This window comes from Colias croceus, chromosome 1 (assembly GCF_905220415.1).
Source record: "Colias croceus chromosome 1, ilColCroc2.1".
Lineage (NCBI taxonomy): Eukaryota > Metazoa > Arthropoda > Insecta > Lepidoptera > Pieridae > Colias > Colias croceus.
The window spans coordinates 13,428,290-13,454,730 of NC_059537.1; the positions used below are offsets into that span (position 1 = coordinate 13,428,290).

Sequence of the window (26,441 nt, forward strand, 5' to 3'; positions counted from 1 at the left end):
ACAGTGAAAGGAAAATTAGCAGGTCGATATTGATTCTAGGAGTTTTCATACTATTGGTAAAACTGGTTGGTGTTTAGTAATTTGTTGATAATAATTGATTAGTATTCAGTCTTGGAAGGGTAAGGATTCAGTCTTCAGGAAACGGAGACTATAATACCTACTCCAGTTAAAACTACAAGGACCGACATATTCGCTATTTATTACAAACATTATTTTCACAACTTCAAATATGTTCATTTATAGCTTACCGCCCGCGGCTTCGCCCGCTTTGTCTAAAACCTAATAAATTATATACTAAAACCTTCCTCTTGAATCAGAGATCTATTAAAAAAAACCGCATCAAAATCCGTTGCGTAGTTTTAAAGATTTAAGCATACAAAGGGACCATACGACATATAGGGACATAGGGACAGAGAAAGCGACTTTGTTTTATACTATGTAGTGATTATAGTGTCGATGTCGCTGCGTTATGAAATCTTAAATCTTAAACATATATTTATAATGAAATATATTCTAAAATATTTCGCAAATCAAACAATTTCGTATCAGTAAATATTATCTGATCACCGGTATTTCCTAAGAGCAAAGGTTAAACGCGTAAAACTTGGTTTTAAATAAATATTAGTGGTTATGTAAACATATTTCACAGCTAAGTGGTATATCAATAGAGAACGCATTAATTTTTGCACAACTAGTTTTCTAATTGCGCACAATATTAAAATTCTTAAATTGCAGGTCTGAAGCTTTTTTGTCGTGTTAAAAATTTCTAATAAATGTTACCTATTTTGCGACCATAACCTATGTCCTTTTATATATTAATTACATCTATATTCATCTAAAACCTTTAACGTTTCAGACCTTCAATCGTTACATTATAAAAACACAACAGTAAGGCACGTAACAGTGTGGATAGCTCTGCATTTCAGCTCACGTTACATTCTGACCTCTAGAACCATCTAGAGCCTTCCAGAACATTCCACATCTAATGCACAGATTACCCAAGCATCAAATAATGCTATTCGTGTTATTTAATTATCATCACAAGGGTCAAGTTGAAGGGATCCCGCTAGAGACCGTTACATTCTGTGAGCGCAAAAAATGTCAAACAAAACAAGATTCATAGCATCGCTCCCATTCCGCGCTCATAATGTTTGTTCTTTGAATATATTGCGGCAAATGTAGGAAGTGGTTTTTCTAGTAGATTAAAATATGTAGTCTTCCGCATGCATACATTCTTTCGTTACATACATTCTTCAGAGGTGCCTTTCAGTGCACTTGCAATTTGAAATGGTATACAGAAAAAAGACTACACACAGTATTTGTATATTATGTTATCTGGGCATCTATTAGGTTAGTAATGTGATTAATGATTATGTATCCATATGAATGCTGAACTCCGCAACCAGGTGTCGTGTGTTTGTTTTCACTTTTCATAATATATATAATATCCCGTTCTGCTAATCTTAAATTCCTCTATACTCATACGTTGTCATAAAGTAAAGTAAGTTGTGCATACATTTTGTACCGTATTAGACATAAAACTCAACCTCGCGGTCTTATTACAGTCAAACTATGACTCGCACAAATCATAATTTGTGGCAGTACCCTAAAATTCCAAGGTCAATGATCTCACCAGTCTACAATTATCTGTGGTCACGTCCTGGGCGCAACCTACTTTATTCAAATTGTAGCAATTGTAGCGACTCATTATATGACGCCTCTGCTGTATCATGTTTTTGACAGTGTGGGAGTCGTAACTACGTGGGCCACACTGAAAGTTTTGCGTAACTAATAAATAAAACAATTTATTTGTCTAATATTATATTTACTATTTTTTTAAGTATTCTCCGTTACATTTAAAACACTTTTTCATCCGTTCAAACCATTTCTGGAAACATGAGAACCATTGGTCCGAGGGTATGTTTTCTGCGTGCTGTTTGAAAGCAACCACGGCCTCTTCTGGCCACGTAAATGTCGAACCACTCATTGAATCATAGATTTTTGGGAAAAGGAAGAAATTGCAAGGTGCTAGGTTAGGACTGCGTGCGGCATGAGTCACGTGCTCTAAGTTTTCAGAAGCCAAAAATGACTTTGTTTTGTTCGCGGTGTGCGCCGAAGCACTGTCATGGTGCAACAAGATGCAACTTCTAGGTCGCTTCTCTTATTTTTTCTAAGACATTGGGCAAATAAATAGTGATTTACCACTCGGCATTAACAGTCTTTTGTTACTCAAGTGGGATAGTGCAGACAGGATTCGTCTTAGAGAAAAATAATGCAATCATTTGTTTTCCGACCCTTCTCGCCTGCCTCAATTTGGTTGGTTTGCTGTCACTTTCAAACACCCACAAAGAATATTGGTGTTTTATTTCTGAAATATAACCAAATATTCATATTTCATATCCTGTCATGATATTATACACGGCATTAGAATGTCCGTAATTGTACTTTAATAGCATTTCTTAACACCAATCTACTCGATGTCGTTTTTGTAATGGAGTGAGTTTGGGAGCAATCCAACGGCAACCAAGCTTCCTAATTTTGAAATGTTCATGTAAAATTTTCAGAATTTGGCTCATACTAATCCCCAAATGTCCTCGAATCTCCTAATAAGTGATATGGCAATTTTCTTAAATTAGTTATCTGACGGTAGCCATATTTTCCTCCGTGATCGCAGTTGAGGGTCGACCTTCACGAATGTCATCATAGAGAGAAACACGATCGCGATGAAATTCAGCATATCAATGCCTTACAGTGCTCAAATGAGGTGCTTCCCTCCCAAAAGTATTTTGAAGGCCAGCAGTGCAAGCTTTCGGAGAAAGCGAACTTTTAAAATCATCAAAAATCATCGCCCTAAAATTGTTTCGTGTTAGTTCCGTTTTTGCTACGGACAACCAACTTTAACTTGAGATAAAAAAAAATTGATAAGCGCTACCCGCCAAATTTTTTTTTCATCAACTAATGAGACTTCATGTGTTAAAAAAATATAACATTCGAAATTCAAACATTTATGGATGGCCAGAAACGCAAAACTTTTAGTGTGCACTAGGTATCTTAATGGATCTATGATGGACGTATCTTACCCCGCTTGTCGTATCTGTAATTTAGTCTATGGAAGTTAAGAGCCGACATAGAGAAAATAATTGTTGAAAATAAATGTTCTATGAGTAGGTATAGTTTTAACGACGCAGTGAGATCTATGATCCTCTATTATAGTAAAATCCAAATGAATTTAATTAGTGGTAAAAATGTTAGTCTATGTAGTATGGTAGAGGCGTGAAAACGTAAACGAAGGACAAAGAAAAAGAAGTCTTAAAACGAATAATTTTAATGTAGATAATAGATAGATAAAAATGAAAAGTAATGGTTCAAGTTGTATTTATTCTGAATTAAAAAGACGAAGGTAAACGCCGATAAATGCTCATACCTAAAGGCTAAACCGATTTAAACGCCTCCAAATCAAAATTGTCTATTATAAATTTATTACTTAACACAAAAACTTGTTCTAAACTCAGTTAACATTAGATATTGGACCTTGTTTGCGGAACAAATTTAATTGCCTAGATCACAGTGTCATGATCTAAATTTAAGGTGAATGGGTAATGTAGAACCTTGGTTATATCAAGGTCTTTATTCGAAGTATAGGTTTTTCCTTATTTATAGACATTAAATTACGATGCTATAAAAATGTTAAAGCCTCTTGTTCTACTTTTTAATCTGTTATTAGTAATGTGAAAGTAAGTATTTGTTCAATTTAACCTTAATAGATAAAACAATGAACATTACATAATTCATTTATGCAAGTTTCTGTTCTGAAAAATACCTGAACATTTATCTGACTTATGGCTTGACTTATAAAAAGGGCTTAAAACTTTGCGTGATTTGAATTGTCTAGATTACAATTACGAAAAGTTGTTTCAGGTATTACTTTTACAACTCAGGGTATATCTTCTATGGAAAGGGCGAGTTGCGGACAAAGTAATTAATGAAGAAACTATTTTTATTACTATTTATTAAATGTATATTTTTGAAACCGTCTCTCATATAAATATTCTCTTATCATTTATTTAATTTAATCGTCAATTAAAATTCGATTCGTTATAGACATTATGTAAATTTGTTACGGCAGCCATTAGGAATAAATAAATTAACTTTTGTTTTCACTTTTTAGAATATTTTTATCATCTAGAATGCATCTAACTATGTATTTACTTTCTTTTCGATGTAAATATGGTTCCACCTTGTTTTAAAGTTTCATTAATATTGAGTGGCTGAAATTTGTACATTAAGGAATTTTTGAAATTTTGTAAATTAAAAAAAAATCGAAAATTGGAGCATGCTAATTAGAGATTAGCAATAATCTGCCATATTGCATAGTTTGCCTACACGCCAAAGTAATCCCTACACATATATACACTATATGTGTAGGGATTACTTTGGCGTGTAGGCCTACACACTATATACACTAACGTTGGCGTGTAGGCTATATACACTAACGAAAAAAAAATCATATCATTTGTAAGAGACTCTGAGTAACCCTGAAAAGAATTATCATCAGCGACTTGGCGGGTGAGAGTCATCGATTGTTTGTAAACAATGACGTATTGTGTGTGTTATCTGTGCATCTTGGTGCTACCTGATTTTGTACGCTATTTATTATCTGTTGCCCCTGGATTTTTTTTTATTTCCCGCCAAAAGATGACGTGTATTTTTTAAGCTATTGCATAGCTTCTATCGCGGGCCTTGAGCGCGGGGACCGAATCCAGAAATTCCGTAACGAAAAACCTCATGCTCCCCACTCCGACGGGCGGAGGTGTGGCTTGAAGGCATAGCATGCAATAGCTTTACCGCGGCAGTCCCCGAGTGCCACACGTCGTTTTTTTAATTATAATGAACAAAATGAGAGAGGAGAGAAAATATTAATAATTAGTAACTACATATTATATGAAAAAAAAAAACATTCAGTAGTATTGAAAGTAGAATAAATTGAAAACAGTAAAATGTAAACGGATCACACCTTGATAACACAGTTATTGCGTCTTTTTAAAACGTGTAATTTTACAGTCATGTACCTACTATGCTAAATTCGATGACGTAACAGTAGTATTTATAAGAAAATTAAGAATAATGACTATAAAATTGACTGCAATCTAAACAACCAATAAAAACGTGATTGACATTCCACTTGAATATTGTATGATGCAGATAGCGTAAGAATGTATCATACCAATTAATTGTTATTACGATTGACGTACATTTAAATGTTTAGAATTAATTCTCTTTTTATTAATGTGTTTTTATATTATGGTCTACAGTAAATAAGAATTGCGAGATAATGAAGCAAAAAGACAATTTATTCAAACCTCGTAAACATTGCAATGTTTTATTTCTACACATTTATCGCAAGAATTCGTATACGCAACTGCTTAAAAATACGAATTTCTAAGAAATTATAAGTTTCATAATATCAGATATTATGTTAATGTATTTTTCATAATCTTCGCTTCAAGGCTGTTTGTCAAGGGTGCGATAACCTGATGTTGAAAGTATAAGGATGTCCGGTTGAAATGACTGTCGTTTGCTAATGAGGAGCGGAAGTTAGGCGTATAATGTGCTTGTCAGGATTACACTTTGAGAAAGGGCGAATTACGGAATACATAATTAGTAGTAATAAGGGATGTCGTGGAGTATTTTTAATTCTAGGACATGAGAGCGTAATTTCGTGATGTACTTTTATTAGGTTGCATGGTTGCAATTGATTCGTCGTCTTTATCGTAAAACTAGCAGTCCGCCCCGGCTTCGCCCGTGGTAAAAGGTAGCCTATGTCCTTTCTCAGGTATCAAAATATCTCCATACCAAATTTCATGCAAATTGGTTCAGTAGTTTAGGCGTGATTGAGTAACAGACAGACAGACAGAGTTACTTTCGCATTTATAATATTGTAGTATGGATATTCTCGTACTCAATTATTACTCGTACATAAAAAGACATTAATTAATAAAACACTAATAGCTAGTAGGAGAGTACAGAATATACACTTTTATGACAAAATAAAGATTATCAAGATTCAAGGATTAATTAATTATTATTATTACGCCAACTGTATTCTTTATGACACTGCTATGTTTGATGATATCATCCAGTACCATGTGTTTGTTTTAACATATTTTTATCCAAATATAAGTTTAGGTTAGACGAGTTCGAAGCTAATTCTAAATATTTTATGACTGAACTTTGAAACGATTTACATAATTATATTGTATGAAGAAGATTAAGAATTATATTGTATTATTTATGGTTTTCTTGGAATAATTTGTATTCTATTCAGATGAAGTCGTGATTTAGTGTGGAAATATGATATAGTCGGCTGAATTAATGTGTTGTACTATAATTAATAACGACGTAACTGTTAAATAAATTTTGCTAAAAAGGTAATTGTGAATTGGTTTGTTTGGTTATTCTTAAACATAGAATACGATGTTTGTTAAAGTGAAACTTTTATTACATCGTCTCAAACTTTTTGGTCTGTGTAGCGCATGTCGCGTGACGCACGATACGTACGATAATTATCGTACAAATACGATCATTTTTAGTTAAATCTCTATAGTGTGAAAAAAAGTTTCACTTTTACCGTGGTTTCATAAAACCACACAACATTTTTTTTGTTGTATTGCCTGTTTCTTAATAACATTTTACAATTGGTTACATTTTTGTCTGAAAGTTAGGTACCTATGTAAAATGCATATGCAGCATACCTCATCAAGGTAAAATCTACTAGTTCTTCACTTTTTCTTCATGTTTTGAATAAATAAACTGTAGGGTCTACGTAGATTTATTTATAGTTTTTATTGCTTATATTATGCCTTATGTACTGTTTAAATCCGTGTATTGTATACTTGTAAATATTTTTAACTTGGTGTGGTACATTGAACTGTCAAATTAATAAAAAATAAATATTATAAAACATGTCTACAATCACGTTGCATCGGAAGTCTTTATGCGTACCTATAAAGTAATTACTACTTAAATATCAATGATACTTACGATTATTTAAAATTATGCCACTTTACGGTAATAAGTAGGTAGCTGAGTACATAATAAACAATACATGCGTGACAATTAAGGATTTAAATAGATGTTAAATGTTTATTGATAACAATATATTCCAATAACATATAGATAACAGACAAAGACTTAGCGTGATGATATTATATTATAGCCTGTAGCCTTCCTCGATAAATGGGCCATCTAATGCTGAAATAATTTTCCAAATCGGAGTAGTAGTAGTAGTGCGTTCAAACAAACAAACAAACTCTTCTGTATTACCTACTAGTATAGATTTTCATTATGACAATTAATTAATGTTATTTCGGCAGTATTAATTATTAACTTTAAATATTTTAATACAAATAGAAAAAAGATCAACAAATAATCATTCTTCAGACGTTCCCAGCTCAAGGTATCTATAGACAATGTGGCTCCCACACACATCCACTTTCGCGTGAGAACATAGTCTATTTGACATAGACAATGAACCAATTTTACGAATAAGGCTTTATGCACTAAAAACTATAGATAAACCTGTTAATTTCAGTTAGAAAACTTTGTGATAAGAAACTATTGGAATAAAGAAACAATTATTACTTACTAGAGGTCCGCCCCGGCTTCGCCCATGGTACATATTTCGCAATAAAAGCGCAGGTAGCCTATGTCCTTTCTCGGGTATCAAAATATCTCCATACCAAATTTCATTCAATTTGGTTCAGTAGTTTTAGGCGTGATTGAGTAACAGACAGACAGACAGAGTTACTTTCGCATTTATAATATTAGTATGGATTAGTCTATTAATCCGTAGGTACTAAGCACAAGAGATTAAGTTTATTAATACTCTTAGCACAAAATTTGTTTTAGAACGAAGGACATTTATTAGATAGAACAGGTCACTAACTTTACAATATAAAATTAAAAATAATCTAACTGACATATTTAATAAAGTTTATTCATGTCTCTTCAAATTTGTGAATTAAAATATATTAACGCACTTGAATTGAAATTCATTAACCAATATAATATGGAACAAAAATTTATTCATCAGACGTTCCTATTCGTATATATAACAATCAATCAACTTGCACAATGATGTGACCGCCAATCAAAAGTTCGTTTGTTTGTTTAAATACCTATCACGTCAAACAAACAATGATGAATGTCGTGTTTTGCAATTGTTACAGTGTTAGTGGTTAATGCTCAGTATATGTGTGAGGTCAATTTCTATGATAATTTTTTCTATGGTCAAAAGAAACTGTATTCTGAATGCCTATTAGTAGCGATTGCAGATTCTCTTCCTTAGCGTTTCTGCCATTTGTCTAAGACGGATGTTTTTTTTTAGCTATTATCTGTAATCCAATCCAATACAGGCAGGCGTATTTGACAAGTGAAGATGTATGTAATAAAAAAATTGTTGCTCCCCACAGACACAGACATATTATTATGAGGTTGCTATATATGTTGATTTATATATGTCGTGGTCATATCGTAGATTTGATCATTTCATGATATGAGTGGCCATTTCACGAAATGGTCGCATATCGTGAAATGGCCAATTTAGTTTGGCCACATCATGATGTGGTTTGGGCAGATCAATGATAAGAAATCGTTTCACGATATGGCCAATTAACGCACGGTTTTTTCATGAAATGATCAAAATTATTTGATCATATCGTAAAATAGTTACATTAATCGTTGGTAGAGGCGCTGCAAGCTCTGTGTTTATGTGATAAGATGGCGGCCGCTGGCGAAAATTAAATTATTCGCAGTTAAAAACTTCATAATTCGTTTAATAACAATATTATGAAGAAAGTCATAGCAAAGAATTTACGACGAAGAGGTACGAGTACTATGGAAAATGTGGATATCTTATATGTATTTAAGAAAAAATGCGACTTAAATAAAATATTTTAAGAAACTACTACTATATTATTATAATTGTTTGTTTTTTAAAAAGCGATCCGCTTCTGGCACTCGCCGGCCGCTGCCGCGGCACGCTCGCTTTGCTCGCTCGGCTCGTGCGTTGTTTATCAAAGTGTAACCTAACCTAACCTAACTGTTTTCTATTGCAAAAACGATTCGCTTCTGGCATTCGCCGGCCGCTGCCGCGGCACTAACTTAAATGACATTAAACAAGTTTTTAGAATATAGTTATTCTGAAATTTTTTGATATTTTATGGACTCTTTATATTTTATACGATCTGGCCAAATGTGGATGACCAAATCGTGAAACGTTGACGATTTAACGATCTGATCAAACTATGTTGGCCATTTCACGATATGCGACCATTTCGTGAAATGGCCACTCATATCATGAAATGATCAAATCTACGATATGACCACGACATCTATATAGGTACGTGTAATTTTATAGATTTGAATATTGTAAAAGAAAATAATAAAATATTTCATTCTAGTTTCCTATACGAGGTGCTTTGCCTTAATTATTATCAGTCGTTACTTCGAATTTGTATCGTTTCATGTTTTTCCAAACTATTTCCCATCGACCTTTTTATAGATAACTAGCGGTCCGCCCCGGCTTCGCCCGTGGTACCCGTACATAATATGAAAAATAGATGTTGGCCGATTCTCAGACTTAGCCGATATGCACAGAAAATTTCATGAGAATCGGTCCAACCGTTTCGGAGGAGTATGCAGACTAACATTGTGACACGAGAATTTTATATATAAGATTTTAAAATAATAGTTTTTAGTTCGATTCTGCGATATGTCCCATGTTTTGTTCTTTCAATAAATAAATAATATTAGTTTTACATGATGACAGGCCTTATTTATGATTGCTCTTAAACTCCAAAAAAATAAACTTTTGACCATCAATATTAGAAGAATTACTTGCATTTCCTCGTTCAAAGGTAATCGTGTGAACAGTGAAAGGGCCTATCTATCGCAATAGGGCGTAAGAAAGGTGAACAGCCGTCACGGGTGTGCCCACGGTGAGACAGACAAACAATTATGTGGTATCGATGATTATTTATAGAGGCGATTCCCTTGGTTCTTATGGGAAATGGATGTTCTATTTGGAGTATAGAAAATTGATTTTTAAGGGAATTAGGTTTTGAATTAAATTTTGAGTTTAAGCTCTGCTGTTTTAAGTTAGATATAAAGGAGATTCGATCTATTTATTTATTAGCTTTATATGAACAAGAATCATTTATTCTTAATTTTAAAAGGTCCTCGATGATATTGTAGAATTTACTATAATAATTGACATGAGGGTTGATCTGAATTAATTAATCGAATTACATCTTAATATAAACCCATCAGTGACAAGTACCAACATCAGTTCTTATCAATGGACCTTTTATCTTTTGTTATCGGACATGTTTGTAGTTATTATCAGTAATTAATTTTTCGGCTAAAATAATGAAATGAAAAAAACTGCGCTTATATAGTGAAATGTATTTGAAAACGTTTTTTGGGTTTTCATTGCGTTTGATCTTCTAGTAAATATGTTTTTTGATGAATAGCTATGAATTTAATAATTTCTATCACTATCTGCGTTTGATCAACGTATTAAGGCAGATATGTTTTTGTCGTTTTAATCGACTTCCTAGTATTCATAGCTAGAATGTTATTACCTATGCCTTGATGAAAAATCTTTGGTCTTAGATCTTGTTTCCGTTTAATGATTTCGATTTTAGGTGTATCTATCGTTAAATAAATTTTCTTAATACAAATAATCGATATTCTATACTTTACCGAACATAATTCTAAATGTATCACATGGTTCACGTATCAAGGAAGTGCAGAGCCACGTTCCAGAGGCATGCATCAATATGTAGGATGCGTTCGTTTTTATAAGCAGCCAGTGTTGCCAGTTGCCAGCACGTTGGTATGTAGAATCACAGATAATATAATACCTATGTACTGTGTAGAATATTATGAAATAACTTATTGGTTGCTATGTAGCAGATGATAAGTTAAGAATGTGATTTATAATTTTGTATACCATTTTTGGAGGAGTGCAAAAGTATAGTGTATTCATCTTTTTTCTTCGATATCACGGGATAAATATATAAAAAAATGATATAACTCAAATGGCAATAAAATACAGCACAGGTTTATACGTAGCAGGAGGGCCAGAGTCTATTAAAGTTATACAAAGGTGAAATAGAGATGTTATTTACCTATTATTATTTTTATAACCGTTTTACATAGACCAAGAAATACATAGCCATATAGTACAACAGCAATGTGAAGCACGTGATTCGTTCAAATAAACAGAAAGTACTAAAACTTGAAAATTACAAAACGCAATAGGTAATCAAATGTTTACCACGTAAACTTGACTTGCTTTCAATACCCAGTTACATACGATTGCCAGTTAAAAGTAATCCATTCTGCTCAGGTGCCAACAATATATATTTGGGCTTCTGACCGCGATTGTACAACTGTGCGTCCTTTTTGTGTTTATATTGTTTGATTTGTTTCTTGTACAGTCGTGATGAAAATTCTATAATAAATAAATATAGCCAATTAATAATTAAAAATAATATGCGTTTTGTTTTCTCGTTGGTATTTTAAAATATTGTTCTCCAAAAATTGTTTTTTGTACAGTCGCGGTATAGTCAATTAATAATATCAAATGTTTTGTTCTGTAAGTTTTTTTAAATGTTCGATGATACCTGTATAGTATTTGGTATTTTATTGTTCAGATTCATCGAATAGGTACGTTTCTTCATAATACGTGCAATGGATTTCAAATGAGTCTTTATTATGCTAAGGTCGGATTTCGACCACCGTATTAGCTAAGTTAGTTATAGAATACTTTAATAGGGAATAAAAGTTGTAAAACTAAGTTTATAATTTAATTAAAACGTCATGTATATTTGTGTACCTACTTCAAATGCAGTACTGCCTGTGGTACTGCTCCAAACGCAGAAATAATACTGTATTCCTGTATTTGAAGGTCTTGATTTATATTTATGGTTATGTGGGTTGAAATCAGACTGCCTGTAATATATCAATTAAATTCTCAATTCACTTTGCACAACCAAGTTTCAAAGTCAATATTTTACATGAAATTAAATGTTCAACATTACAGTTAGTTCATTTGCATAATTCAAATTACAATAAACATTTAAACTCGACCGTGAGAACCCAAAACTAATTTCGTTGCATCATGGTCTATAGGTTTAATTACATTTTTAATTAATTATCTAACTTGCCGCTACACACATTGTATTGCATATTTCATAACTAGCTTTTCGCTCGCCGCTTCGCCCGCGTTTTCAAAGAAAAACCCGCATAGTTTCCGTTCCCGTGGGATTTCCGTGATAAAACCTATCCTAGGTATGTGTTAATTCAAGTTACCCTCTATATGTGTACTAAATTTCATTGTAATCGGTTCCGTAGTATTTGCGTGAAAGAGTAACAAACACACACAACACATCCTCAGAAATTTTCGCATATTTATAATATTAGTAGAATATAATTATTGACAGAACTTTAACCATTTGTCCTCTAATGATTTGGACAAACAAAAAGAAATAATTTATCTTCGAAGCACCTACTTAACCTTTCTTGTGAAACTGTATCACATGGTTTAATTACTTTAACAAAATTTCACATTTAATATGAATATTTACACCCATATTTGGGTTAAAAATTTAAAATGCGGTAAAAGCGTCAATGTCGAAATATATATTTTTTATAATAAAACACAAGGAACAAGGAAAAACAATTTAAAGTCATGTGATATTTCTTATCTTTCTTTATGTCTAAAAATAGGATGTTTAATAGACAAGCAAGGATGTTAAAATCAAAATCGTATTTATAAAATGGTGCCATCGCTCTTTATCGTTGTGCTAAATCTTTTATCATTTCTCTGATTATGTAAATGTGCTACGAATAAATATATTTGCATGTGGTTATTGTTACATTTTGTTTTATTTTATTTAAATTATAATTTTTATGAAGTGTCTATGTGCATATTATTTTAATACTATGTACTTACTTAATTGTTATGGATTTATGTATTTAGATATAGGTTTTATTTTCTCTTGAGGTTTATAAACAAAATAAAAAAATTATAATTATATTTTTCTAAGGCTTTCGTTTATGGATATTTTATGTACCTATGCTTTGGAGCATGAAATATTTCTTTTGTTTATTAAATAGGTTTTTCCTCTGTCAACTGTTTTCAAAAATGTGATGCAATTTTACTTAGGGCTGATTTTTCAATCCTTGGTTAAAACTTATTCATCGAATAATGTCGAATCGAATCACTACCTACTATTTCAAAAATGTATTCTAATGGTATTCTAATTAGTCGTATATGACAGTTTACAGGTGGCATTTTAAAATGTTCGTGTAATACTTTATTGGACGGATAAATTTTAACCAAGCATTGAAAAATCGGCCCTTAGCAATTTTATTTATTTATTTTAACTGACGACAATCTTCTTAAACTCGACTTGTCAAACGGTTAAAAAACTGATTATTGTGACTCACAAACAATTTTTATGTGTAATCATGACGTTTTAACAAAGGAAAATCCGCAGTTATTTCACAGATGTAATCTTTAGAGATAAGATGATATTCTATTCCCAATACGCAAATAATAAACAGTCAACTTCTGATTACCGTTGAGATCGCTCGTCTTATTCAAGACTTGTTGATTTGAATTTGATTTGATTTTAAATTTGAATGGAGCTTCACAATGTTGATTATTCGAGCAGCACCGTATTATTTGAGTAAGTGTTTCTCTTTGATATAATTGGCTCATTGTTTTATTCATAACTGTACTATGATATGCAAACCACTTGGTTATTTGACCACAAATTATTGTTCTTATCATTTACATTTTAGTTTAATATGGTCTACATAATATATAAAGTATAGAATATTTTTTTATTTAACTATTCTTTAATTGGCTATATTCTTAATTTCCTATGAGAATAATTAACACCACGATTTCTTATTATTTTAGTCTTATTTTAGTTAAAATTGTATTTAACTTTATTGTATTTAATTTAGAAAACCTTAAATAATAAAACTGTAAATGAGAAATTCGTTGTAAATATAAATTAATGAACAAATTGCGCATTATTTTTCATATCTACTTGCGGTCTGAAAATGTGGGTTATTATTTTATAGCGTAATTTTCTGCGGTTTTAATAAGAAACTTATTTTTCATCCTTAGAGTAGGTAAAGGTAACATAATTTTTTGTAAGAGGGGTTAACCGAGATAGTGGTTCATCTAGTAAGTAACCGTTACAGTAACCAAGGTATTAACAGTAACATAGATAGAGCTTCTACCTTGCTAATTGTTAAGCTAACAGGGATAAGGAAATGATTGACGATGAAAAAATAGGAGTGTAATGACTGAGGAAAAAGGAGAGGGCGCCCCTAATCACCGTACGAAACAGAAATAGCATTCGTATAGGTAATACTGTTTCACAGTGATATTTTGTAGGGGTTTGGTACCATCCCAGGTGCGAGGTGGCCCAATACGTGCTAATGCACGCTAGCTAGCCTTGCACAACTTAACTTTTTAACTTTTTTAAAAGGAAATTACAAAACCATTAATAAAACCATCAGGCATAAACTGTAATAACAATTATCGCTTCAACGAGATCATAACGTAATTTCTAAAGTATTTCACAATACCTCACAGTCACAGGCACGTGCGTAGTTCCGTAGATAAAAATAACACGAATAATCTAAAAACACTTCACTTATCTTAGGAAGCTCACATGATTTGTCTCTCGATAAACATCCTGCATGGAAAAAACATTAGCATAATTTATTTTTTTGTTTTTGTTTACGTTCAATACCTGATTTTTTGTAATCTTGTCATTATCATTTTGTATTGTGTTGTCGAGATAAAAAATAATGATAAAATATTTGTTTTTTTTAGTACATCTAGAATATGAAGATGATAACGGGTCTTCTTTGCAGTTATATAAGTACAGCAGGTATTTAAGTACCTACATCGAAATTTATGTTTAGTGTTTACTTTTTATTGCTTAGGTATATTTTTTTTTAACATGAATGAATAAATGAATTATGAAAGCAGTATTCTAACATAAAAAAATATAGACACAAAAGAGAAAACTTTTTATTACTTTGTAATAAACTCGCATATTTGTTACTTCCAAAACAAAAAAAAAACATTTTTTACAAACTCTGGCGACAGGAGATTAATTAAGATTAAATGCATACTTTGCTAATGACCACGCAATGCAAAGTTATTCTATACATTTATTCAAAGGATAACATATTATTCATATACATAGCAACAAATCCCTTATTTTTCCGTATACCGTTAAACAACAATAAACTCATTAGTTACCATTATCTAATTATGTTTTGACAAGTTATCTTCCTGTCGTGTTCCTTATTCCTTCAGTTTAATGTGGTCAGTATAGTGGTGAAGTTAGTGAAAATGGTAGTGATACTTAGATATAGAGTGGATGAATATCTACAGTACATGGTGTCTGGTATGTTTAAAGAGTTTTTTACTAATTGCTAAGAGTTTTTATAATAATAGTATTATAAGTGGTTACCAGTGTTTGTCACGTATATAGGCGTGGAATGGATGTTTTGAAGAGAATGAGGATACCTTAGAGGATACATTCTTTTGGCCGTGTTTTGTTTGATGATAATATCAAGAACACTTACTATTTTTCGATAGACGGTTAATAAGTTAAGTATTTGATTGAGATAGAATATGTTTAATAGAGATGGATCTTCAAAAGCTTATTGTAAAGATGCTATGGCCTATGTGTTATGTGTACCTAAGTACCTAGGAACAGTACACAAGCCAAGTTGGTTGGTTTAAATCGTATATTTATTACTAAGTTTATATCTTGTGTCTATTTAAAACTTCATATTTTAATTTAATTTTAAATCATCATTGGCCATTGCATTGCGCTTACGCCTTTGTTCGTATTTGAAGAAATATGAAAATAAAGGTATTTTCATATTTCTTACAATAAAGAATCCATGATTCATTTTTTTATTGATAATAATATCATCTATTACGAAATACCCTTCGATTATTTGAAATACGTATAATTTTTCAATTATATGTATAATTTTTCTAACGTTGGATAATCATGTACATGCTTAGTTAATGCTTTCCCTTAGTTTAATATTTCAGAAATCTGTGTTAGTTTTAAGTATTTTTCTCCCTTGCAACAGATACCTATCAATTATTGTACAAGTGAGTTTTTTTTTTCTTTTACTTTTTCTATTTATGTTCACTGTGAGACGTAGAGGAAACAATTGTTAATGTTACCATTGTATGTCATTAATTTATATATTACACAGGTTTAATTGTTTCTGTAAGATCTCCAAATAAATAAATAAATAATAAATACCATGACGTAGAGTGCAACAAACACGTGAGCCACTCCATTCGCAAATCCGCCGGGTTATATTTAGTTAACTATTTATATTTAGTTTAGCAATAACACCCATAATCCATATTTACTTCCGTGACGTAGACCACGTGAATTGAAGGGATACACGATTAGTTGTTTGCGCAAATCTTTTGACTATTATTGGTTAGAGTTTAAACGAAGGGAATTCATAGAAATTCATTACTTTTCCTATAATAGCTACAATTTTGAATTGTTTTTAAAGGTAAATAAAACCTTTTAAGTGTTATTGATAGTTTATTTCATTCGTTGCCTATTTGCCTTCTCAGCTGTTTGTTTGAATTTTTTGTTTTGGTATCTATCAATTTGAAATCTATCGAACGCTAAAAATGTAAATGTAATGTCAATTCTATGTTGATTGTTGGTAGCTTGTTTATTATGATTTTTTATGCATGATAACTTCAAATTTCGTTAATATTTTTTATTAGGAGCTTTCTTTCGCCAAGGTCCTGCAAGCAGTCCTGAATAATCGATAAATATGCACACTGTACAAAACACGTAATATTAACGTACTAAGTGAACTTCTTGGCGGCCAATATCATGAAGTTTATAAATAGACCATAAGTAGATAATAAAATGTATGAGGTTAAAATTAGCGCCAAGACGTTGTGAATGAAATCACGTGTACGATATCTGTGGTACTTCGGTATATTTATTATCTGTATGACGTCAGAGACTCAAGACCCTTATGTACATCATAATTTTGTGAATGAATGCGTGAAAGTAATTAAAATTGCCGTAAACAACTCCAAAGTTGGCTTTACAGTTTTATTAGTGCAATTATCATGTCTTGATTCAAGCGATCCCAAAATAATTTTAATATCGGTTGTCTTTTATAGTACTAAATTGTACTGAATTAATGTAAGTTACTCGCTGCAGCTTAGCCAGTCACAATGTATTATCACACACTAATAATCTCACTCACATTTTTAACTAACGAATGATATTTTTTAATGGGAATAAATGTCTTTAAACCTTAATAATAATGTACTACGTATACAAGTATTCTTCAAGGACCGTATTTGATCGAAATACTACAACAACATATTATTATATTCACCTAAGACCATAATTAAAATACTTATTATAACTGCGGACATGGAGAAGAATATATCTTATAGGCAATAACGTTTTGATAAAATACAATTTCGTGCTTTTCCCATATGTCGCAAAGGCTTTAAATTGCGGTAGATTTTTTTTTTATATTTTTACAAAATTTAATTTAACGTCCAATTTCATTCAAAGTTCACTTTGAAAATGTATTTAAAAGTCTGTGTTATAAAAAGAAATATTTTCTTAATAGATTACGTACTCCGCGTAGGTGATAAGTCTCTCAAATTGTATGGCGTCATGAAGTTTTGAATAAATTGTAATGTAAGAAGGTGGGTAATTAAATTTACATTTGATATATTTAACTCGTCTAGACGTGGTCGTTGTATTGACATAAATAACTGGACTATTTTAAGCTCTTCTTAGAAAGACCAACTTCAATCTATGGAGTCACTTGATAGATGTAACATTTAACAAATTGATTTCTTGGGATGTGATTAATTACAATTTTCTTGATTGCCTCCAAAACATTACACAAAGTAACGGTGAAAAACTGTTGTGAGATTTCACGCTTTAATTGTAAAATACATTATGATACAAGTGGTTAATTAAAACTCTAATTTGCGGTTGCGATTGACGCCTATCAATTATTATTCTAGGAGGTAGCAACGTTGACAAGTGAGCATTTTAGTATAGTTGGTTCTTTGATATGCTGTTCCTCTTGCTATTTCGGTTACAGTCCGGGCTGTCTGGCTGGCCGCAGTGGTTGCGTTTATTAGTGCGCATCTTATCTGCACAGGAAAATATCCTTAATTTAAAGTCATTTTTTAACGCATAATTTTTAATCTTTTGCCTTTAGATAGATCCATTAGATATACATTTTTTATTGCAAGACGTTTTTTTCGTTGTTAAATAGGTGCCAGACGCAATTTTTATTTCAAAATAATTAAAATATCATCGAAATAAGTGAAATTCCATCAACATGAGTCCCCGTGAAGGATAAGTAATCACTGTGTTACATATACTATATATAATATTCATTTTACTATTTACAATTTTTTGCAACAATCTACCATGGTGTAAGCATGGTGCCTCCTTTTCCCAACGAACCTCAAATAGGACGTTAAATGTAAACTTGATAAAAACCAAATACATATCATCAAATTCATATTAATACCCAAAAGTGTAATAAATATGAAAGCATCTATTAAAAATATTAGTTTACTAATTATTTAATATAAGTATTAAAAAAGGATAATATAATATAAGTAATAAAGTTATTAGTTACTTATCTTTTAAGCGGACTCATGTTGATGTAATTTCACTTATTTCGATGACATTTTAATTATTTTAAATAAAAAATTGCGTATGGCACCCATTTAACAACGAATAAAACGTCTTGCAATAAAAAAATTAAGTCTGATGGATCTATCTAAAGGCAAAAGATTAAAAATTACGCGTTAAAAAATGACTAAAGTTAAGTATAGCTTCCTGTGCAGATAAGATGCGCACTAATAAACGCAACCACTACCGCCAGCCAGACAGCCCGGACTGTAACCGAAATAGCAAGAGAAACAGCATATCAAAAACCCAACTATACTAAAATGACTTTTTTTAAAACGTTGGTAGCTCCCGTACCATATCGGGTTTATACAAAAATTCCTTAATGTAATTAATTATTTGAATTTTCCTCTAACTCCTGTGAATCATGTACAATGGGGCATTTAACCTCTCGGAAGCATGCATTTTACCTATTTAAATATATTGAGTGTTCGATCTGATCTAAATATAAGTCCATAATAAACTAAAGCGAAGTACGCTTACGCAGTCGAACGAACGCCGCCACGCGGGATACTCCAAACTCCACAGAGTATCACATATGACTTTTCGCGCGAAAAATTGTATTGTGCACCACAGACTATCAACACGTAAACAAATGCCAAATCAATGACGTAGGTAGCGACCGTGATTTTGGCACATTGTCTAAGTACTTACATTGTAAAGAGTTATGAATATTGAATCAGCACGCTAAAGAATATCTTATCAAATTAAAATTCCGGGACAACCTACTCGTCTATTATTCATCGCTTGAACGTAAGATATTAGTAATTGTAACGTTCATCCGATCGTAATGCAGTTTGCAATCATGTGAGTGTTCACAGAATTTTTAAACAGAAAGCATAGGTTAACAGATGTAAGCTCTGTTTATCATCCGAACCATTATTTGTAAATAATTCTTGAAATTTTTTCATAATTTAAACGTAACGTTCCATTTTCAAACTAATTAGGTACATATAAGTAAACATTTTTTGGCGCGTTTAAGTCACAGATAATGTAAAACTGGAGGGGAAAGGGCGCGAAAATATTACGATTTCGATTGAATAGGTAGACAATAGTGAATTCAATGTGTGTCATGGGAGCACTATGCCGATTTCACGCCAAATACATTATCGGTGAGTACAATAATGAAATTATCCGTTAAGTAGGATGAGTCGTCGACCGAGTTAACATTATGGATTTCACTCGATTTCATGTATTTATATTGCATTAAATAAACGCTATGCAATTATCAAATTATCAGTAATAAACTATGGCTACGCGTCCGCTTTGTCTTCAAATAGTTTCAAACAAATATCGTTATTTATTTTATAGCAAGCAGTTACGAAATAATAGCATAAGTACATATGATTATTTGAGGTGGTAGAACTTATAAGCCACTTTTCACCCGCGTCTTGAAAGTAAACACATCATTTATATTGTCACTACTATCTATCCTTTCTTTAATTACTGTAATTGTTAAATTGGGTGGTCTTTCAACCCGTTAAGAAGGATTAATATTTAATAATATAAACTAGTTTATACTGTCGACGCTAAGCCTGTGGGTAAATCGTATAAGACGATTAACCCATTCAGCCCCGAGCGGCCCGATCGGTCCACGACACAATAGATTTTCTACCTATTGTGTCTGTGATTCCGGGGCCTGAGTTATTAAAATGCATGGTTGTCGATCATTGGATGCATTTGCTTAGACGTGTTACTATTAACTCCAAGCCGGCTTGAACCCATTGAGCCCCGAGCGGCCCGATCGGTCTACGACACAATAGATTTTCTATTGCCTGTGATTCCGGGGCCTGAGTTATTAAGCATTTCAAAATAAGTGCAATGGACATTTAAATTTAAATAAAACTAAATTAAGAAGTCAATGAAAATGACTGATTAACTATTGTTTAATTAATCAGCTTTCTGCCAATTCTATAAAAATTAGTGTAGCTGTTTTGGAGATGCGTTGTAGGATACAAATGATAAAAATAACTGCGTTAAAAACAACCGACTTCAAAAACGGAAAAGTAAGAAATAAAAAAGATTTGATATTATTAATTACTACATATTATTTTTATGTGCTATTTACTAAAAAGGTTTGATGTCGGTGCATGGGCTTAATACTAAGTGCTTAGTGTTTGGCACCGACTTCAAACCTATTTAATAAATAGCACATAAAAATAATATGTAGTAATTAATAATATCAAATCTTTTTTATTTCTTACTTTTCCGTTTTTGAAGTCGGTTGTTTTTAACGCAGTTATTTTTATTTAATACTTTTTAGTGTATTTTTCAACACGAATCAAACGAGCCCAAACTCGATAAAGTTGAGTCAATATATTACTGAGTTCCTATGGCCACCTTCCGATTCCATCATCAGATCAGCTCCATGTCATGATAATGTTTCATCGCTATCCAATTTACATTCGTATACAAAATTTCAGCTCAATCGGTTACCGGGAAGTGAATCAAAGTTACTTGCTACATTGAAATTAAGTCATCGAGTACAGACAAAAATGCTCATAAAATAAAAACTACTAGGCCTAGCCGAATAAAATTTTTATGGGACCAATTCGACACCATTCCGCATCGAACAAAAAAAGAATCACGTAAATCGGTTCAGAAACCTCGGAGTAATCGGTGTACATACATAAAAAAAAAAAAAAAAAAAAAAAAAATACCGGCCGAATTGATAACCTCCTCCTTTTTTTGAAGTCGGTTAAAAAGGCAAAGTAAGTACTTTTAAAACTCTGTACAGTAGCGGAGAGAAACTTAAAATGCGTGGGCTTTTTACCTCTACAGCTACGTTATTCCAACCAATTACTTAATTTTACATCGACGGAAAGGAACCCTTCTGATGATTTACTCGGCTCTAAATAATATCAGTCTTGACAATCCAGATTTTATTAAAGGAAGTTGTCACCGAAAGAATAATAAAACTCCAGTCAACAATAATATTTTCAATCGTTTGAGACGGCCGCGGGCCTGCATCACCGTCGCGTCTGTATAAAATATAAATAAATGGACTAACAAAAGAAAACCATTTTGTACAGACAGCAAATAAATCAGACCAGTTTATATATTTATGTTCAGTTTACAAAAACTATAGTTTGAAGCATACAAAGGAAGTGGGAATTAGCTTTATTTTTATAATATGCACCTTATTTTAGAATGTGATTTTTGGTTACTCGACTTATTATGGTAAAATTTATGATAAAAGTGTACGAGATTACTTAAAATAACTAATAATATACACAAAAATAAATAGTGACAGTAATATAGTCATGATACAATACTTACAATCTGAAGGGATACAATTGAACTTTTTAATTAAACTAAGTATCCTTAAATTCGTTCTGGCTACAGTAACATTGCTTTATTATAAAAATAAAAACATAGAACATTTATACATTAGCCAAAATATTATTCCAAAAGGATAACTCGCATTACATGCCATGTTCTTATGAAAATCCTTTAAAGGATTTGCTTAGTGTTTATAAAGACGAGCGTTAACCACTGACTCATTGATATTTTTAGGCATGAGTGTGCTGCATCCTTGTTAGACAATTAAATGCACTATGGTTAGTGATCGTTTTTCATGTCATCTACAAATAACTCCATTATATTAATGAACTGTAGCTCAGTGTAATAGTAATTTTTGGTGGCTGTAGTGTCATTAAACTTTATCTATGGAATTTATTGAATTAAAGACAAAGGATATTCAATGTTATTTTAGTAAATGAGGCTCTAAAAACCACTCATAAAAAATACCTAATAAAAAACACAGCTTAACAATTCAATAAAAAATTTTAACAAAGAAAATAGATATCAATTTTAGCAACCACTTAAGTATCTAAATTCTAACGGCAGTCATTCTATCTATATTCTATACTAATATTATAAAGCTTAAGAGTTTGTTTGTATGTTTGTTTTAACGCGCTAATCTCGGGAACTACTGTTCCGATTTGAACAATTCTTTCAGTGTTAGATAGCTCATTTATCCAGAAAGGCTATATTCTATATATCATCACGCTACGACCAACAGGAGCGGAGCCACGAAGGTGAAGCCGCGCGGAGCAGCTAGTAATTTATAAAATTTATTAGCCAAAAAGCCGTGGGTGTAGGATCAAACCGAACCGTTATTTCTTTGAACTTATGATCTCATTGTTCACAACATAACCCAAATAATTTTGTTTTTATTATTAAAATAATTAATTTAGCTTTCTTGGGATTAACATTTCGAGTCATACTTTCTTTATGTTAAGGTTGTTGACTTGAATTTGTAACAATTATTCGATTTAAGGTGATTCTGGGGAATGAGTGGTTTTTGAACATGTATGTACTTACGTGTAAATTCTTGTAATCTGATAATGTTATAAACAATTGGACATCATAGCATATTGCATGAATTATTTAATTCAATTACCCATGCAATTCCATTATTTTTCCTCTCAGGAAATTATTTATGATGAGAGTTAAATAACTTTTGTCGCTATAAAAAATAATAATTTCAACATTACATCTAGGTAATTCGTATAACAGAAGATAACTGGCAAGTCATTTGAAAATATTAGTCATAAACCTCTGAATGATATTAAATTGCAAATAGTGCACGCAATTATCATAATTCTAACACGAGTAAATAATTATTATATCATTTCCGAACGATTCTAATTATTACAGTCGTATTCAAATAATAATACTTATTAATAATATTACTATAATAGATATAAAAACGAGGCTCTTCACCTTTAGTTTTTGTTATGTTTTGTACAGCGAATATGTACTTTGTATTGACAGCAAAAACACCATGTATAGTTCATACGAATCGAAGCATTTTAGCTACTGTGTGTGTATGCTACGGTTCATTTTTGTGTGATCTGGGTTGATGTGTGGTCACAAAAAAGAGAACCTGATATTCATTTGAAGGACGATGTTTTTGCATTGAAAAATGTATTAATAATTGAAGTTATTATTTAGATTGCCATTTGTTTCCTTTGTATATTACTATGGGTATTATGGTATGTTTTTTGCGTGACAAGCGAACTGCGCTTCCTTAATTTTCGCTTTTTGTGTTTAGAGATCATCCACGATTAGTAAATATCTATTTCTCAGGAAGCTTGAAGTTTCATATACATATTATGTAGTTAAGTTCTTGTGAAGATTTTTAAATTATTAAATTATATGATTACTGTTTTTTGCGTAGAACAACCCAAAAGATGTTCTAAAAAATATAATACATAATTATAATAACAATCGTGGATTCCTTCTTGTTACAAATGATTTCTATTCTAATACTCTAGTGACAAAGAGTCTACCATTGTTGTTTAAAATATTTTAATTGTTCAAGTTTCATTACTATTTAGCTTAGAAAGAAAAGACTTTTAAATGGATTTTATCCATGATTCATTCCGACACTTTACCCTGAATGTATTCACGGACAGATTGATATTGAATTGTTTCAACGTATATACTGAACTATATTGAACTCTCAAATATAGAAAATACTACTACCAGCTAACTAATTACGTTATTCTTTAACAGAAGGCGAACTAGAAACCGAGTGGCTACAAGCCGCCGGGCTGGGCTCCCTCGCGGCGCCGTTCCAGGCTGGCCTGGAGGTGACAGAGGCGCAGCTGGGTGAAGCTGTGTCCCCGCTGCCCCGCGAGCAGGCAGCCGCGGTGCGCAGGCGGGTGCGACGGCTCAACCGCACTGTGAGGCGACGACGAGCTGCGACAAGGGCTAAGAAACCAGATATTAGAGATGTGTTCCGTGATTTGGAGGTTAGTATCTGCTTGTTGTATAGTGAAATGGTTTCTGAATGTCATGCATATAAGATAGGTATAGACACGTAGATAAGTGTAATAAGAAGCATTTCGATATATGTAAGGTAAAGTAACTAATGAAAAAAAAAACGATATTTAGATATAAAGTTCTCCTGTCGTACGTCATTCAGAATGTCCAAACTCCAAAGCGTCCAATAGTTTTAATCACAGGTTTTAATAATCTTTAATGAAGTATTGGTAACATCAGACTAAGCGCTTTAAAAGGTTTGAAGCTTAGAAGCGTGTAAATGTAATTAATTTTGTAACAATATAAACAATAAAAAAAAACCGGCCAAGTGCGAGTCGGACTCGCGCACCGAGGGTTCCGTACCTATTTAATACCTATTTACTACTTACGTATTTAATACCATAATTTGGTATGAATTTCAATTTAATACCTCTACGCGTTTATGAGGAAATGGGTAGTAAGTTTAAAATTATTAAAAAAAATATATTATATTGTGATGTAACTAAAAATTTATGGTTTTCGTAATTTTTCCTTTATCTATGCTATAAGACGATGCTTCGTACCAAATTTCAAGATTCTGAGTTCACGGGAAGCACCCTGTAGGTTTTGATTCCCTTGCAAGTGTCGAAAATTTGCGGCATAAACGGCTGTAACTTTTGATTGCGTTGGCTTAGAAGTTTGATTTTTTCTCAGCTGCAAGGGACAGTAGACCTGAGTAATTGATATAAATTTCAGCTTCATACATCCACGCGTTCCTGAGAAAAAGGGTCTTGACAGACGGACGGACGGACGGACAGACGGACAACAAAGTGATCCTTCCGTTTTTTCCTTTTGAGGTACGGAACCCTAAAAACACATAAAACAGGTCGTTATAAAGTAAAAGCGCCAACAATATCAACTCTACTGAAATGCATAAAGCATAAAGAATTTCCCAACCAATTATAACCTCAAAAGTGAGAATACTGTCACATCTTATACATATCACAAAATATTAACGAATCCGATACGATCTAATCAAAGAAATCTCCTCATAATAGGCATCATGGGACAGTGGCTTCGTGGACTTAATACGTCACCCGAGTGTCAAGTTTAGGATGATTTTTCTCAACACCGTTAATGTATAACTGGTTTAACCAGTGTGCGCTCGTAGTAGGTAATGATCTTTCGAAAGCTCCCATTCAATGTTCATGCTTATGAATATTCTAGATATGTTGCGATAAATGAAGCATTTAGTTAGGAACAACTTTTTTTTGAGTGACACCCGAAGGCTGTACAATTAGTCATTGTATAAATTATATAGTTTTGTATTCAATTTATGTACATGTATAAATAAGTAATTGATATTTGCATGTTTCACTCAGACCAATAGTTCAGCAAATAGGAAGAATGCCAATACATGCACGAAGTATATCTTCATTTATTTTGATATTTGATTGGTGTAAATGTAATTACGTTTTCTAATGGACTATTATCGGATTTGTACCATGTGCATTGTTTTTCGTCTTAGAATTATCTTATTCAAACAATAGAAATATAATTTATCACAGTAGTTAACTAATTTGTTACAATATAACAGCTGTGCGAAAATTCGTTATTAGTTTATAAGAAAATTGCTGGACGTCCAATTTTGTAATCAAAATATTAGAAATGATTGGAACTATAGATAGACTTAGAATATGATTGTTTTGATTATGCTTCTCGGTTAATCTTATCTTGGATGTTGAAGAAATTAATTTCATTTTCCTGACGTTTGTACAGATCAATTGTAAAACACCAAAAAATAAAATAGAACATAACAGTGCTTAGAACTTTGAAATCTTCTCCCAA

The 26,441-nt window shown here is 32.0% G+C and overlaps 1 protein-coding gene across 3 annotated transcripts in view; it reads left to right on the forward strand.

Moving 5' to 3' along the window:
• LOC123696702 (rho GTPase-activating protein conundrum) overlaps positions 1 to 26,441 on the forward strand; it is a 69,639-nt gene that overhangs the window by 26,069 nt on the left and 17,129 nt on the right. The window contains exons 1-2 of one of the 3 annotated variants that reach the window (XM_045643075.1): positions 13,712 to 13,760; positions 24,366 to 24,604. In XM_045643075.1, the coding sequence (XP_045499031.1) occupies positions 13,727 to 13,760; positions 24,366 to 24,604 (273 nt within the window). In that variant the 5' untranslated portion in view covers positions 13,712 to 13,726. Of the gene's footprint in view, positions 1 to 13,711; positions 13,761 to 19,899; positions 19,955 to 24,365; positions 24,605 to 26,441 lie in introns of those variants that run through there. The other 2 variants (XM_045643067.1, XM_045643059.1) reach the window with 2 other exon arrangements.